We start from the raw sequence: 16,024 nt of genomic DNA on the forward strand, positions 1-16,024 counted from the left end.
GGAAAATATGTGCAGATCTTCCCAAATGACAACTCTTCCACCGTAAAATCCAGAGTTCCAATTTATATGTTTTATCATTTAATTTCCACTTGCACCCATGATATATGCTGAGCGCCATTGAACCAAGCTGTAAACCCTGTATATGATGGAAACCACTTCAAGCCTATGCTTGCACCCAGATCTCTGAATTGGAACAACTGACCACAAATTGAAATAAAGAATGACACATAAATAATAAAGCAAAGACTTGCCCTAGAACAGAGTAACTGGTTGCCAGATTTCATTAATTATGGTGACATTTCCATTCTTTACAAGAGCCAAACAAACCCTCCTATTGCAATATTGTACAATAACAATCTCAGTACTGTAATGTCCCTGTTGTAAACTTTGGTGCACTGGACCATTACTATAGCAGTGTTTAATTACATACAGTCCCAGTCAGGATGTGGCAAGAAGAGGGTGAAATATTCATAATATAAAAACCACCAGCACAATCTCCTTTTGTTGTTTTCCTTTACATTGAAAAAAAGATGTCTCCTCCCAAATGAGACCTTGAATGCCAAGTTGCAGCCTGAAGCACATTTTTAAGGCTGAGTTATAAACCCCTGAAAAATGGGGTTTTGTAATGGAAATGGGTGACATGATAAATGCACGACTTTGTTCAGTTTCTTTACCCTCCTTCTGCTCCCCTTGCCACAAAAGGTGCTGTGCCAGCTCTTCTCTTTCTTATCTCCTCCTGCGATCCCCTGGATCATTGCAGGGTCAGAAAGAGGACATTTTTTATTGGTACTAATGAGGTAGAGCCAGATAAAGAAAATATTTCATATTGATTTATTGTGTTTTAAATTGAATTGATCGGCGCCATTTGTTTTTAGTCATTCGCTCTGAAGAGTTTCCCCTCCCTTCTAGCTCTCATGACCTGTGAACGGTCAGTATAGGTCTGAAGGAATGTAGCTGTCTGCTGCTAACCTATGCACTTGTGCTAATCCCCTTCTGGAAGCTTTCCTGTCGTGACTGGGTTGAGAGAGCGTGTGCACACTCTCTCTCTCTCTCTCTCTCTTACACTTTCCTTCACAGTTTTTATTCCCTGGGTTTCCATGGGAGTGGATGTTTCGGCTGCCCATGTTTCAGGGGAACCCAAGTTTACTCCTTGAGGTCGTGCTGAGGCATGTGTGGAGTGTTCATGTGCAGCCAATCCTTAGAGCAGAGGAGGAAGAGAGGGAAAGCCAGCGTCATACTCACCATAGTGGATCCATGCACCCAGTCTAGAAGAGCTGTGGCTCTGCTAACAGCTACCAAACCCTCCCTGTTTCTTCAGTGCAGAGCCTCCACTTAATACCAACCCTTGTCTATATGCCTCAGTCCTACCCACACCTCCATGATAAGTACTCCCTCCCCAGCCTGACCACCTGAGCAGTAAACATTACACACAAGCCTTGTCTGCATTTGGAAATAGTCTTGATTCAGCAGTTGATATGGTAGCACTGGTGCTTTCCACTCCACGCAGAGTAGTAGTAATAATAATAATAATAATAAATTAATACTTACCTCTTTAGAAATTTTAATCTGTCAATCTCAAAACCCTTTACAAACATGGTCAGTATCATTATCCCCATTTTAGAGATGAAGTTGCGGCACAGAGAGGGGAAGTGACTTGCCCAAGGTTACCCAGCAGGCCAGTGGCAGAGCTGGAAATAGAACCCAGAACCCCTTTGTGCTCTGTTCACTGGGCTACACTGTCCTGTAGACAAAGGCAAGCCAGGATTGTGGTTTTGCAATTATGCTTTATAGGCCCAGTTGGAACAAAACCCCTAAATGTCCTTGTCTACAAGTAAAGGGCAGCTATATAAATTCCTGAATCAGGGGCTATTCCTGAGTATTGATGAGGCCATACACTTCCTGTGATGAGTCTCTGAACCAGCCAACTCCCAACCTGACCAGTCCATCCATTTCCCCCATATATGCAAACTATTGAAGGCTGCCTGAGATCATGCTCAGCTGTTTCTAAACTGAATCCCACAACCTTAGCTCCACTCCGCTCCTCATAGAGTTTAAGGCTCTCTGAAAACTCAGGCAGATCCCTCTGCATTGGTTTACACCTGGGTCACATTTTCAAGGTTTTCTTCACAACCATAACAATTAGATGTCTTAAAAATTGAAAGTGGAGACTCTAGGGATCAATGGAGCCCTTTCTGCACTGCCATCTAGTCCTCCATACTCCTTTAAGTGGGCACACTCTACATTTTCAGAAAATAAAGTATTTAGTGCAGTAGTTCTGTGTCCACGTCCTTACAAACCCAGTATCTCTGTCCTTGTTTATTTGGTCTGTTGTTTGGATATGTTACCAAGGTATTGGGAGACAAGGTAGGTGAAGTAATACCTTTTATTGGACCAACTTCTATTGGTAAGAGAGACTAGCTTTCAAACTTACACAGAGCTCTTCTTCAGGTATTGGGAGTCATAAATACTTAGGATGTGGACAATCACACCATTTAATTTCATTATTCTTTCCTGGTTGATTCTTCATGAGTACTGAAGGAGCTGAAAAAGTGCTGATACCTTAACACTTAAAGTACTCTGTTTGGAAGATCCATTAACAAACATTTGTTGTTTGGATGACTCTACGACAAGGTGGTAATGAGATGAAAACTTTCACTTTTACCTCCCTAATTCAAATCCAGTCTAGGCTGTTAATGGTGAAAGAGTTAGAGCCATTTAAAAGCTTCCTATTCACGCGTGATGATGTGTGTTGGTGTCCTCAGTCCAGTTCTTGGTGGACAGGTGCCTACATAACCAACACTGTTGTAGCAATCGACACCCCTGTTGGCTATGCAGAGAAACCAAGAATTTGATTAGCCTTGTTGAGTGAGCTTAACCTGTCACCCTAGAGTTGTTCATTCCAGTTCAGGGATGAGGCACATCAGCAAGCAGGGCAATGGAGGTGCAGGAGAGTTGAATTCTTCTGCCCGTGCTGTACCTTTTCTGTAGATGAGTATAGGAATATAGTGTCCAGGCTTGTCACTGTGGCATCTATCACCAAACTCACTAGTAGTGAGTCACCCAACTCACTAGTAATGCCGCTAGTAATGCCGCTGCGTTGTAGCAGCAGAGAGCTCATCTGTATCAGTTTTCATCCCACTCCAGTACTTCCTCACTGCTCAAAAGCAAATTCTGAAATCCAAACTAACTTTTTCTCTGTTTTTTCTATCCCCTCCAAAGCTGTTCTTGCCCTCTAGGGTATGAGGGGGAGAGATGTGAAATAAACCCAGATGACTGTGAAGATAATGATTGTGAGAATAACTCCACGTGCATGGATGGAATCAACAACTATGTCTGTCTCTGCCCTCCTAATTACACAGGTAAGGAAGGACCACAGCCAAAGGGCATAGAGAACTGAGGGGAGCAGTTGAAGGAACTTCCAGCCACCTGGGGCACCATAAGAAACTGGTCCACTCCCACTTGGTTAAATCACATGCATGGAATTAACCAGGATTCTGAGTAGATTTTAAAGTATCCAAATTGTTGTCAGTGAATTCCTGCTCATCCAGTAAACAGAGGCAAGAAAAGGGGATAGTTTTGCAAAGATGCTGCTCCAGCAATATGTCTGACCTTTAATCCAGAGAGATCACTGCTACCCCTGAGAGAGTGTAATTCATACCAGAAGAAGGCTTTTGGGAAGGTTCAGAGGGGAAAATCTATTACTGTCTTGGCATATTTTGTACACATACCCTTCCCCAGGTCAGAAGTACTCATCGACTGGAACTACAGTTAAAATATATAAACAAGAAATTTGCAAGTTCATCTGTTGGTTAGAGAAATTTGTACTTTTCCACAAAAGTGTTCACAAAAGTGTTTCCAGTACTGATTTAGCTCGGTATACGTCTGCTTAGCATTTCTGAGAATAAAAGTGATTCCTGTTTCAAATTATACTATAATAGTAACACTTATAAAATAACTTCCATCTAAAGAACTCAAACACTGCACGTATTAATGAACCAATCATGACAATACCTCGGTTAAGTCACCTCCATTTTACAGACGGGGAACTAAGGCACAGAGGCTAAGTGATTTGGCCTCGGTCACAAAGTGAGTCAGTGAGAGAGCTGGAAATAGAACCCACATCTCCTGACTCTTTGTCCTGTGCTTTAGATGTCTTCCTTCCTAAATCTTCTGTAGGGTTAGGAACCCTCTTAGCTCAAAAATGTAAAAATGCTGCCTCTCAGATGACTGCGTAGATACTTCACTCATCACAAGCCACTCAAGCCTGATCTCCTCTGCTCAGTATACAGAGTAAGAAAATATCCATGTTAGTTCCTATTTTGATGCTTTGAAATAGGTTTGTTACTCTATGAGCATGGAGCACTGACGGGCTTCTCGTAGGCTAGAGGGTATTACATATCACTGGAATTAATAAGTATAAAGTTGGAGTGGCTTGGTAAGTGACAGGGAAGTCTTCTAGAATTTCCCAAACTCTTTTAAAATGCTTTTTATGGCCAATATGAGAGGCCTGTGTAAATCTTTGGCTGGGAAAAGCCTTATGACTTGAATGAAAATTTATTAGAGATTTTATCTACTCCTTCTGCCAAAGTACTCGGCAAAGCTTAGGCTGGCCCAGAGCAAAGAACTTTGTTTCTAGTATGTTGAGCCAATTGTTCTTACATATACTGTATGTATGTGAGCCTTACATTGCTGATATCAAATAGAACTCCTTATATGGTGATAACGGTTTTACGTTTACAAAAGGAAGTGTATTTGAGCAGCTAAGCAAGAGATCGCTAGCAAGGAACTGAATCCAGTGCACAATGGACTTGATCTGTCCTTTTTAACAGCCTCATGGTGGGCTATAATGGCTCTTGCAGAGAAAAACAGAGAAAAAGGGATGGAGTGGGATTTTTCTGCAGATAGTACCTGTCAGTGAATCATTTCTGGTCATGGCCAAAGAATTTTTATGACACTTCAGAGTCAGATTTTCAGATATTTTCAATCATAATCCAGCTCACTATTACCAGAATGAATGACTGAATATTGCCTTTTGTAAGCTGTTCATCACCTAGAATGTACCAGATCATCAAATTGCTATGCAGTTAAACTCTTTGGACCTGATTCTAGTTTCAGATGCATGATACACACTGCTGGATATAGAATACAATATCTGGGGCCTTCGAATATTAACCCTTTGTACAGCCAGTAACTATTTGATTGCAATTGAAACAAATTTGATTATAACTATAAACAATAAGGCTGAAAGTCTGGAGACCAGTAGTATGCATGGTTGTAGAGGTGTGATAGGACTTGCATACAATGAAAGGCTGAAAAAATCACTTGGAAAGGAGAAGAGTTAGAGGTACTTTGTGTTTTTTTAAAAATATGAAGGTCCTTGTGAAATGTGAGCTCAGGGTCACTTAAATTAACTGCAGGCTAATTTTAGTACAAACAAGATAATATTTATTCACACCTTGTAATCATTCTGATGAATTTGCTGCAGCAAAAAGTCTTAGGGTAAAATACTGGTATGCTAGGGATGCGTGAAAAGGAAACTGAACTCAGTACATGATGGATGTGCTCTTTCAAAACTGCTCAGGTCAAAAGGGATAACAATATTGTGGCTATATCTTTAAAAAAATGAGCAGGATAACCTAATAACTAATGACATGATTTTGCAAGCTAAAATAAGAGTAATGAAATATCATGCTTCAAAGAATAAGCTAACCACTGCGAGGTCAGAAAGGAATTTTCTCCCATATTCAGAATTCTCCAACGGGCTACATGCATTCCTGGCTTTTGCATTATGCCAGTCTCTCTTGGAAGTATCCAAGGTTTCCTTTATTTCCTCAGAATCGCCCTGCTTTGTTATCTTGTGTCTCTCATTTTACCATTATGCCCTTTTTGGGAAAAATATGCCAAGTATGAATCGTGCTTTCATTGGTTAAAATAATGAAGGCTGTAAATCTCTCTTCACTGAATAGTTTTCCAAATGTTTTCCTTTTCTAGCTGATCCTAGATGAAAAATATCCAATATGGTAAATGACTATAGTAGGGAGGAATTTACCACACCAGAGGTCCCATTTTGGTATTATTAAAAATATTCTTGACTCTCTCAGAGTTCCTTCCTTCCAGTGATTTCAAAGTGCTTTACAAACATGAATGAACTGAGCCTCACAGCCTTTCTTTGAAATAGGTAAGAATAATTTACAGACGTCTATACTGAGGCATGTGACTGGCTGAATGTGACAGAGAGAGTCAATGGCTGAAACAAAAGTAAAAGGTGTGAATCTCTTCACTCAACGCCTTAACCACAAGACCAGATAATGTTTTCCTTTTTATTCGTTAAGTTCAACACTTGCAAATCTGGGTGCCTAAATTTAAGCAGTTAAAGCCATATTTAGGCTCTGTGACACAGTGTCCTTAACTCCCCCTGCCACAGTTTTCCTCTCACTGGAGGGGTAGTTTAGCCCTGCAGCTAAACAAAACACTTTACTTCCTCCAGGATAGACAGTTCAGAAGAAGTCTAAGGTTAACAATGGGCCAGAAACTAGTTGAACAGTTTGTTGGAGCCCTCTGTGGCCACAGCCCTCTCTTGATGGTCTCAGCAATCTTTCCTCTTGATTCAGGGAAATGCGGGTGAACTCCTAGCCATGGACTTCAAAACAGGAACCTACCACTTGGTTCCTATCTCAAGCTTTCTGATCTTTCTTTGTTTATGGCCTCTTCCCTCACTCTGCTGGTGTCTTACCTTCCTTCCTGGGACTCGGCTATATCTGGCTTTCTTGCTTAAAACCATCCCCCTCCAGGTACCCCAGCTCTGTCTGCCCCAAGAGTCTCTAACAAAGCCCACAGAATTTCCCTTTCCCTAGAGTTCTTTATCTAGCTGTCCATCTGCCTCCAAGACTTCTTTTTGACTTGTTCTAGTGTGGGTTGTGGGGACGCGGGTTGAGAGAAAGAGACACCCAGAGCTTGTTCTTACCCAGGACACCCTCTCTAGGGTGACCAGACAGCAAGTGTGAAAAATCGGGACGGGATGGGGGGGTAATAGGATCCTATATAAGAAAAAGACCCAAAAATCGGGACTGTCCCTATAAAATCGGGACATCTGGTCACCCTAACCCCCTCATCAGTCTTGCATGTACTGTCTTACTGTTTTAATGGTGGTATCCAAACACTGTCATTTCTGTGGGATTGGCAGCTCAAACAATCATCCATGAACTTATGTGAACCTTTGGCCAGAATCTGACTAGTCCCAAACCTGAGCTGGTCTTTGAAGTTTTTGAAACATTTTAGTTAAACTTTTGTGTCTTTCTTTTAATTTCACGCACCCCTGCACTCTGTGTCCTTACTCAGAAGCAGAAATGAGTAGATGCCACAAGGAATTTGGGAAACACTAGAAATTTCTTTAAAGAGCCTGATCTAGTGAGTCTCAGCAAATGTATTCAGCCCGCTTTGGTCTGGAAATTGGGATCAGGTTTGGAAACAATTTCAAAAAATTACCCATATTAAATTAAATGGCCTCTTTCTAAAACAGTTGGCATCCCGGGAAGGAGGGGGGAGGGGGCTGTAAGATTATTATCTTGGAAACCCAAATGTTTTTAAATAGTTTATTTCCTTGTGAAAGATTTGTCGCCATTAACTTGTATCACAGAAAAATGAGTAGAAACCATTTCTGGTGTTGCATGTTAGCAAGATGAGCCTAATGCATTTTTACCTCAGGGGACTTTGCAGTCTCTTGGCTTCAATGTTGCTGTCACAGATTTTTTTGTTGTTCTTTCCCTTTTCAACTCAACACTATTCATTGTTTGTGAGTAATTACAGCTCCTCCTTCTGGCCCAGCTTACTGCAGTGCTATTGCCTGTCCAAAGCCAAGCACTTAAGTAAACAACATTACTCTGGAGGAAAGATGCCTTGTGGTGACTTGTGGTTGCCACTAGTTTATGGAGCTTCACTAGCTTGCTTCACATAACTAACCATTGTGGTGAGATGGCTCAGAACAATCTCAGTAAGGGGCCCCAATTGCAGTGCTGAGTTGAACTTATCTGAATCATAGCTCTTTAGATTGGTTTGCATGTTTTTAGATCATGTGTCACACATACAAGCTGGAAGTTTTCTGACAGTGTGGTTTCAAGTATTTCTTCTGTAAGTTCACCAAGGATTTGAGCTATTATATGTCTATCTAAGGCCTAAACAAGTTCCTGACTATTAGCCGGTTTCAGAACTATGAGACCGTCCTTAGCCATAATTTGCTTGAAAGACAAAGCAAGTAAAGATTAGGGTTTGGTGCACCCATCCTTTCATCCAAGAGATTCTTGCTCTGGGTGGAAGTTTTCCAGTTTATTTACTTGGCAAATGTGAAATTTGTTTGTTTTCTGTATAGAAGACTAAAGCAAGAACCTCAAGTTTTCACTTGCAGAATCAAATAATGTGAACACCAAAGAGCTGGATACACATAACTGATACAAGGATCTTGGGCCCATTCCTGCTCTCGTTGAAGTCAGTCTGAGTTTTCCTTGATCGCGATCCACGTTTACCTCCCTCAGGTCAGACTATGGTAATTTATTGTGCTGGGACTGAAGGTGGAAGCAGCACAGCAACTGAGAATACAGCAGTCTGATTCCTTAGCAGGAAAATCCATGAACAATGCATCACATTGGTGCTCTGCACCCTACCTTGGTGCCCAGCTTGCTTCTGGTGCCAGTTCAAATCCCTAGTCTAATCCTTAATGCCGCCCATGGTTTGAGGCCCAAATGGGCATTCATGGCCCACCAAGACAGCTACACATCTGTGGAACAATGAGACTAACACTGCCTAGGAGGATAAAGCTTGTGAGATCTGAACATAGGGTGCTCTTGGTAGATGAGCCCCAACCTGTGAACATCCTGCCAGCGGATTAGAAGCCAAGCACAAACCTAACCACTTTTAGAGCAAGTTATAATATTCAATAAATAAGGCAGCATGCTAAACTGCCAAATCTAGGAGGAGTGGACAACTCTGTAGACAACTCTATGTGAATGTTAATTACTGTATTCCGCACTCAGTGAGCACATTAGAAATGCCAGCAAGAGGTAAGCAGGTATCCTTGTATATAAATTATTCTAGGAAGATTGCTATATTTTAACAACTGGTATACAAAGAAGCAAGCTGTAATTTATCTTCGGCTAGACATTAGAGTAGATGCAGCCAACTTCAAAGGAAAAAAGTGGGCTGAAGATTCCTGTGACTTACCCCCATAAGTTGGAGCATAATTTGGCCAAATATGTTCAGTTGCTGTGTTGGGGGGTGCAAGGTTAATTGAAATGTCCCATTAGCCTTGAAAGCATTTCAGGGACCTAACCCAAGGATAAATTGTCCACAAATAATGTCGGTACTACACTAATAGGCACAAAAGGGATTTTCTTCAGCACTGGGACATGTCTTATTCCACTTTCAGTTCTTCTTCAACATAAGAAGATAGGAATTACTATATTGGGTCAGCCCAATAGTCCATCTAGGCCTGTGTCCTGTCTCTGACAGTGCCAATATCAGATGCTTCAGAGGATGGTGGAAGAAACTTCAAAATGGACACTTGTGGAATATCCTTCCAAAAGGCATAATTTCTGAATAACGTCCATTAGTTAGTAATTCACTCTTGCCCTGATGCTTGAGGGTTTGTCCCTTACAAAATCTTTAGCAGGGCTAATGTAAATGGTTATTTGTATATAAATATCTAACAGCATAATTGCCACCAATGCTGTAAAAGATCCCCACTGAATGTTGTCATAAGCTTGGCAGGGAAATAGACTAAGATGACTTAACAGCTTATGTTTGTACAACACTTATAGTGATATCTCTCTTCAAAGTAATATATTTTGTCTATCTTTAAATTTCTGTGATTGATTAGGGTTTGAATTCCTTTCTCACCTTAAAGATGTCCCAGGGCATCAGTACACTACAGCATCTTATTCTATGGTCACATCTTTTCTGGTGCCATAAACAAGAAGCAGTGTTCCTTTGGGAGATTGTGTGAGCTTTTTCCTTATCTTGTCAATGGAGAGAAGCAGAACAGAGTCTTTGCTCAAACACATGGGAATACTGCTGGAATCCCTACTTCTTTCCCCACATCTCATCTCATTGAGCTCTTGGTTTCGCTGTTACCACAAAGGGCAGTGATAGCTGCTTGGTTCTGAGTACTTCTGAAAATCAAGCCCCTTACTTGAGTACTTAAATATGAATTAGGAGTCAAACTTTCGGCTCCTACTTTTCAAAATCTTGCTTAAAAGTTTGAAGGTGAAAAAAATCTCCCCCAATATCGGAGTTTACCATAAGCAGCCTTAAATTATTTTTAAAATAATTCTTTTTCCTGATAAAACTTATGAGTTCAAGATTCTCTGTTTGTCAAGCAAAGGTTGAGTCCAGAACAGAGGTTTAGTAATCAGCTACTGTGCATCCAGCCTTAAATTTTTGCAACAAAACCTCTTATTGAATTTTTAGCAGATGGGCTTGGTGCGCTTGCCTGGCAACTGAATGGACTGTCTCCATAAGGACTTTGGCTGCGAGTTTCCTGTTTATTTCATTTCAATGAACAAACACAATGGATTGAGGCAAAATCTGGGGTTGGAAAATCTTGGCTTTTATCTCTAAACATTGAGTATGGTAAACCCTGTCCAGCAGGAAGAGTCTCATGTAAAAAAATAATCCAAGAAGTATGGATCTGGACTTTAAATATCTTCAGAGTTCAGGGGTTGGGCTCAGCCCGTTATAAAGGTAAGGGCCCATCAGCCATGAGATTCTGTTCCAAATTCAAATTTAACACCTCTCTCCTAAAATTGTGTGCTCAGGGGTGTCATTTGCTATGAGGTGGGAGGCAGTTTCCCTCCCCTCGTCCAGACCTTGCCAGTCAACAGCACTGCAGTGTCTTCCCCCAGGCCAGTAGGAACCAATCTGGGGCTGTCTGGGCCAGGGCTCCTAATCACCTCATTGTTAGCACCAGTCCTGTATTCCACTGGCTGGATAGGAAGCAGCCCCAGTCCCTGCCCCACGCCAGCCATCAGTGAGAGACACACTCCACTCCGAGGGACAGGATTGGCACGCCACTGCTCCAGCCCCCTCAGATATGGGACCAACTCATTTACCCCCCACAAGCAGCCATTGCCTCAGTGGGAATGTGGAAGTGGAGATCCTGACACGACTTTGCTCCTCCCCTCTGATTTTTCTGAAAGTACACCCCTGTTTGTGGGTGTTTGGATCTGCAATTCTTATATGTTGTGAAATGCGTTATTGGAGTATCCAAGATAGGTGGATCCAAGGTTTTGGCTCAGGTCTGTTAAACTTCATCAAGCATCAGCAATACTCCTGACTGGCAATAATTTCTCAGCACAGCATGATCTGGCACATTCTCAGTAACGTCTACCACTGGTGAAGCCAATCAGCTTTTGGGTGCCAGTGGCCATGATTGCTAAGGACTATTTGAAATTTCCACTTGGCATTGCCTTTTTTTTTTCAGTGTGAAGGGGAAGGAGAAAGAGCAGGGGAATCCATGTCTCTGTGGAACATTAGTCGCTATTAGGTATCCAACGAGTAACTTCTCACAAGGACAGCTGTAGTGTGTAGTCAGCTCTTACTGGTGTGGCCAGAGGTAACGCCCCTATTTTGGCTCACTGAGCACAATTAAGAGGACTGTAACATACTACTTAACAATTCAAATATATATATCTTTCCTTTGCAAGCTGTAAAAGTTAGCCCAGTAGATAACAGCCAGCCTGTCTACATCCATTGCTCCATCCTAAACCTATATTACATAAACAATAATATTAATCCCCTAAAATCAGGCAACATTCCCCACGAACACTTTTCTTTTCCCTGTTTAATCTTGTGAAGTTCTTGACAGCATTGTTACCCTTAGCCCTGAGGTTCTGTAAAAGTTGTTTTCACATAAGACTGAGAATATTTTCCATGCCATGTTATTAATTATTTTGATTAATATTAGGAATGAGAGCAAAGGATTGCCAAAGTGACACTGCAGACAATAAAACTGAAGAACACATGGTCCTTGGCGGCAAGTTACAATGGGGGTGTTACGATCATTTCAAAGTTGGGATTAAAAGAAAAAAAAGATGTTGACACACCCCACCTCCCTTTTTTTCCCATTAGGAAGGAACAATATAATTCAGATCATGGCTCTAAAAATCTAATGTGGTGTGAAATAAATAGCACATATGCCAATGTGGTCATTTAAATAACAAACAACATAATTAAATCAAACTAACTGCATGCAAAAGGTTTCTGTCTCTGTTGCTATTGTTTTGGTTTGTTTTTGGACTTGTGGAAGATCATGAAGCTGTATAAATATGCCAGCCTAGCAGCTCTTTGTAAGTAGTGAGGCCTGTGAAAAGAGATTACTTTAGAATGACCAATGTCCCCTCTTTAGGATTTCATTGAATCAAATAAAAAAGGGGGAATGTTGTAGGAGTGCAGTAATTATTTTATTGTGGGTTTGAAAAGGTCAGTGTAGTGAAAGGTGCCAGATTGACAGACCCAGACACCAGATAAAGCACAGTGATCCAGTGTCTGGTTAGGAACAAGGCAAGCTTCACCCACGTCACTCCACCATTGGTCCTCAACACGGCCCTGAATGTTCCATTTCCAAGCTAGGATGGTAGCTTAGTCTCCTTGCCCATTCAGCACTCGGCCTCTGGTATGCTATGATCTGCACTAGTTACCAATCTGTTTCTATGTGCAATACAGAATCTTAAATGTAATGCATTTAATGCATGTAATGTAATACCTGGGTACCTGCCTACCTTAATAGACATCCTGTCCTTGAATCCTGCCACAGCACTTTAGACCTGCTAGAGGACCTGAGCTAATGCCTCCACCAGTTTAGAAAGGAAAGGGCTGATGGCTCAGGTGGCTTTCAGTGAGACTCTCAACTCACTTCTCCTTCACGGTCTGACATAACCCTATTCGGCTGACCAGCAGGGTGTGCTGCAAAGCCTGTCCATTCTTGCAGACTTTGGTGAAAGGAGAGGATTGGGATGTACAGTGTGGATTTTGTTTTGGTTGGGCGAGTAACGAAAATTTTGGTTTTATGTATGTATGTCAGGTGTTTTTACCTGTACGTACTTAGGGAGGAGTTGCATAGGGGAGGTTGGTGTGGAGGATGATGTTGGTGGTTAGGAAGGTCTTGCCAGTGGTGTGTGCATTTCTTAGGTCTTGTCTATACTGGTGGCGGCGTGTAAGGTACGTGTCGCTGCATGCCACAGTGAAAGGCAGGCTGCATCTGCATTGTAGTGTGTAGCTACATGCCGCAGCAAAAGACTCCAGTGGTGGGGAAAGCCTTTGGAAGTGGGGAGGCAGCGGGGAGCTAAAAATAGCTGTGTAGATTTGGGAGGCACTGCTTGGGCATGTAGAGAACTGTGTAGGGTTCTGGCATGTGTTGACGCTCCTCACTTAAGCAGTGCCTCACCATATACACTGCTATTTATACCTATGCTGGGGGGCAGGGAAGATACAGTGTATGTATTCTACATGCTGCTGTTAGTGTAGCCATAGCTTTAATGTGGTGGAATGCCCTCTATATAAAATACTTTTGATAAAATTTTAAAAAGCTGTTTAATGCCTCTAGAGCCCAGCATAGCCTGTGTGCAAATAATTAACAAAATGACAATATTTGGAAGTATCATTTTGAACCCAATACTGCTATTCAGAGAAAAACTTGGAATAGACCTTTAATTGCTACAACTAGGAGCCCAAAGCCACGCACAGAAGTAAAAGGGCCAGATTTTCCCCTCAAAAACATGCAATCAGATGGCCACTGAATGTTACATACCCATGTTTGAGGACAGATTTTTGCTCAAAATATTTTGTAACTGAAGGAAACAAAGTTTTTTGTGTTTAGCTCTTGCCTTGAGTATCGCTATTTAAAAAGTGTTTTCTTTCCCTACCATGCTGTCTGCCATTCAGTAAACATCGGTGAAGCCCATTCAATTATCAACAGGAATTTTCTTCCCCAAGATGAGGTTGTCTGGGTTCCACGACATTCCCAAGAGAAATCTGGAAATGTTGAAATCTGAAATGCAAGAGAGATGAGAAAAAATAAGTAACAGGAAGGAGCCTAAAACATTCCAAGTTTTCTGTGAACAATGATAAATTAGTTGGATGCTGTGTTTGGTACCAAGCCTGAAATCCTCCTAATTTTGATAGTGGTGCTTTCAGCATGACACAGTGAGTCATAATATTTGACAAGTGTATACATTTTGGGGAAATTTTTACTGGATTTCTATGCATTTGTCAATTTTCCAAGCTGGCTGAGAAGAATACTTTAAGAAGAATTATGATTTCCTTTGGAAGTTTACACCACTATTCTGACTTTTCTCAAAAGTCTGTTTTCCTTTATTAAAAAAAAAAGCTTTTATGGATATTGTAGCAAAGTTACAGCTTAAGGCATCTATCTCCAATGTATTCTATTAACAAAAAAGGCTGCCTTTCAAAAGGATACTTGAAGGCTTTAGAACGTTGAGTTCCTGTCATGTCACCATCGAGTTAGAAATTCTCTGGATTTCTTTTTTAAGGAATGCTTGTCATGTTTTATGCTCATACAAATATACAAAAAAGGCAAACTGAGGGAAGTTAGAAGCCAAGGTTGACTTGATGGGGTATATCTATACAGGGATAAAAAACCTGTGGCTTCCCTGGTTCAGCTGACTCAGGCTCACAGAGTTTGGTCTCCAGGGCTGAAAAATTGCTGTGTAGACACTCGGGCTTGGGCTGGAGCCCGAGCTCTGAGACCCTGCGAGGGTGGAAGGTCCCAGATATAGGCACCGAGTTTTATTTTTCCCCGGGGATGCTCCGCCCCAAGGCCCCACCCCCTCCCCTGAGACCCAGCCCTCGATCCACCTTTTCCTGGCCCCACTCCAACCCCTCCCCTGAGGCTCTGCCTGCCGACCGCTCGCTGCTCTCCACCCTCCCCCAAGTGCCTCCCCCAGCGGCCAAACAGCTGATCGGCAGCTGCCGCCAAACAGCTACAGCTGGTGGCGCTGAGCACCCACTATTTTTGGAGCATCCACGGAGTTGGCACCTATTGTCTCAGAGCTCAGGCCCAGTCTGAGCCTGCATGTCAAAATAGCAATTTTTAGCCCTGCAGCCCAAGCCCTGTGAGCATGAGTCTACTGATTCAGGCCAGCTGCAGCCGTGCTGCAGGTCTTTTAACCCTGTGTAGACATACCCTGATTGATGTCAATTTCTCTGCTAGCTGGCTGAATTAGGTTGTAGGTTATTTTTGTTTTTTTGGAGATAAAAGTAAACTTCTAATTGTGCCACCTCAAAAATGTTACTGAATGTCTTCAGCAATAGTTTCAGTCATGCAGGTTGTTACTGAATGTGCCAACTTGCTTTGGATGAAGAATGAGGTGCAAGAACAAACATCAGAAACCCAAACCCAGCAGAATGTATGCTTTGATTTCCCTGGTGTCCCTAGGGATTCAAAGATGGAAAGTACTTCTTTGGCATATCCCCCATTCCAAGCCAGATGCATTCTTTGTATTTGTCCAAATAATTTCAAGTTCAGTGCTATATAAGAACTAGGTGCTGATTGTCAAGCTGTCTAGAGTGGCTAATGACCAGGAGTGCCCACCTCAGGGCAGACTGTCTAGAAGAAGGGCACAAATACCAAATGTGTGTGTTCTGTAATTAGGTTTCACCAACCAAGTAACAAGTGTGAACTCCTAAAGCTCTATAACAGTCTTACCATGGAGTCACAGACAGTCCACCTTGGGCACTCTGGTCTATCTTGACACCGAGGCAAGCCTGCCTTTGTGATAGACGGTCCTTTACACCAAACATCACAATATTCAGGTTACTCCCAGTCCCAAAGGATCAGTCACTTATCCCTAGTCAATTAATTGTATCTCAAATCTCAAAACAAAGACAAAGCTTGTAGCCAATCCTATCATGAACTAACTAAAGGTTTAGAGAGTCGTGTGGCACCTTTAAGACTAAGAGATGTATTGGAGCATAAGCTTTCGTGGGTGAATGCCCACTTCGTCGGATGACATGCATC

The 16,024-nt window shown here is 42.0% G+C and overlaps 1 protein-coding gene across 1 annotated transcript in view; it reads left to right on the forward strand.

Annotated features, from left to right (window-relative positions):
- The window catches only part of SLIT3 (slit guidance ligand 3), a 760,437-nt gene that overhangs the window by 670,219 nt on the left and 74,194 nt on the right, over nucleotides 1-16,024 (forward strand). Inside the window, exon 28 of the mRNA XM_026660830.2 lies at nucleotides 3,220-3,359. Within this exon, the coding sequence (XP_026516615.1) occupies nucleotides 3,220-3,359 (140 nt within the window). The remainder of the gene's footprint in view (nucleotides 1-3,219; nucleotides 3,360-16,024) is intronic.

The sequence above is a fragment of the Terrapene carolina genome, unplaced genomic scaffold (genome assembly GCF_002925995.2).
Source record: "Terrapene carolina triunguis isolate 2854851 unplaced genomic scaffold, T_m_triunguis-2.0 Scaffold838, whole genome shotgun sequence".
NCBI lineage: Eukaryota > Metazoa > Chordata > Testudines > Emydidae > Terrapene > Terrapene triunguis.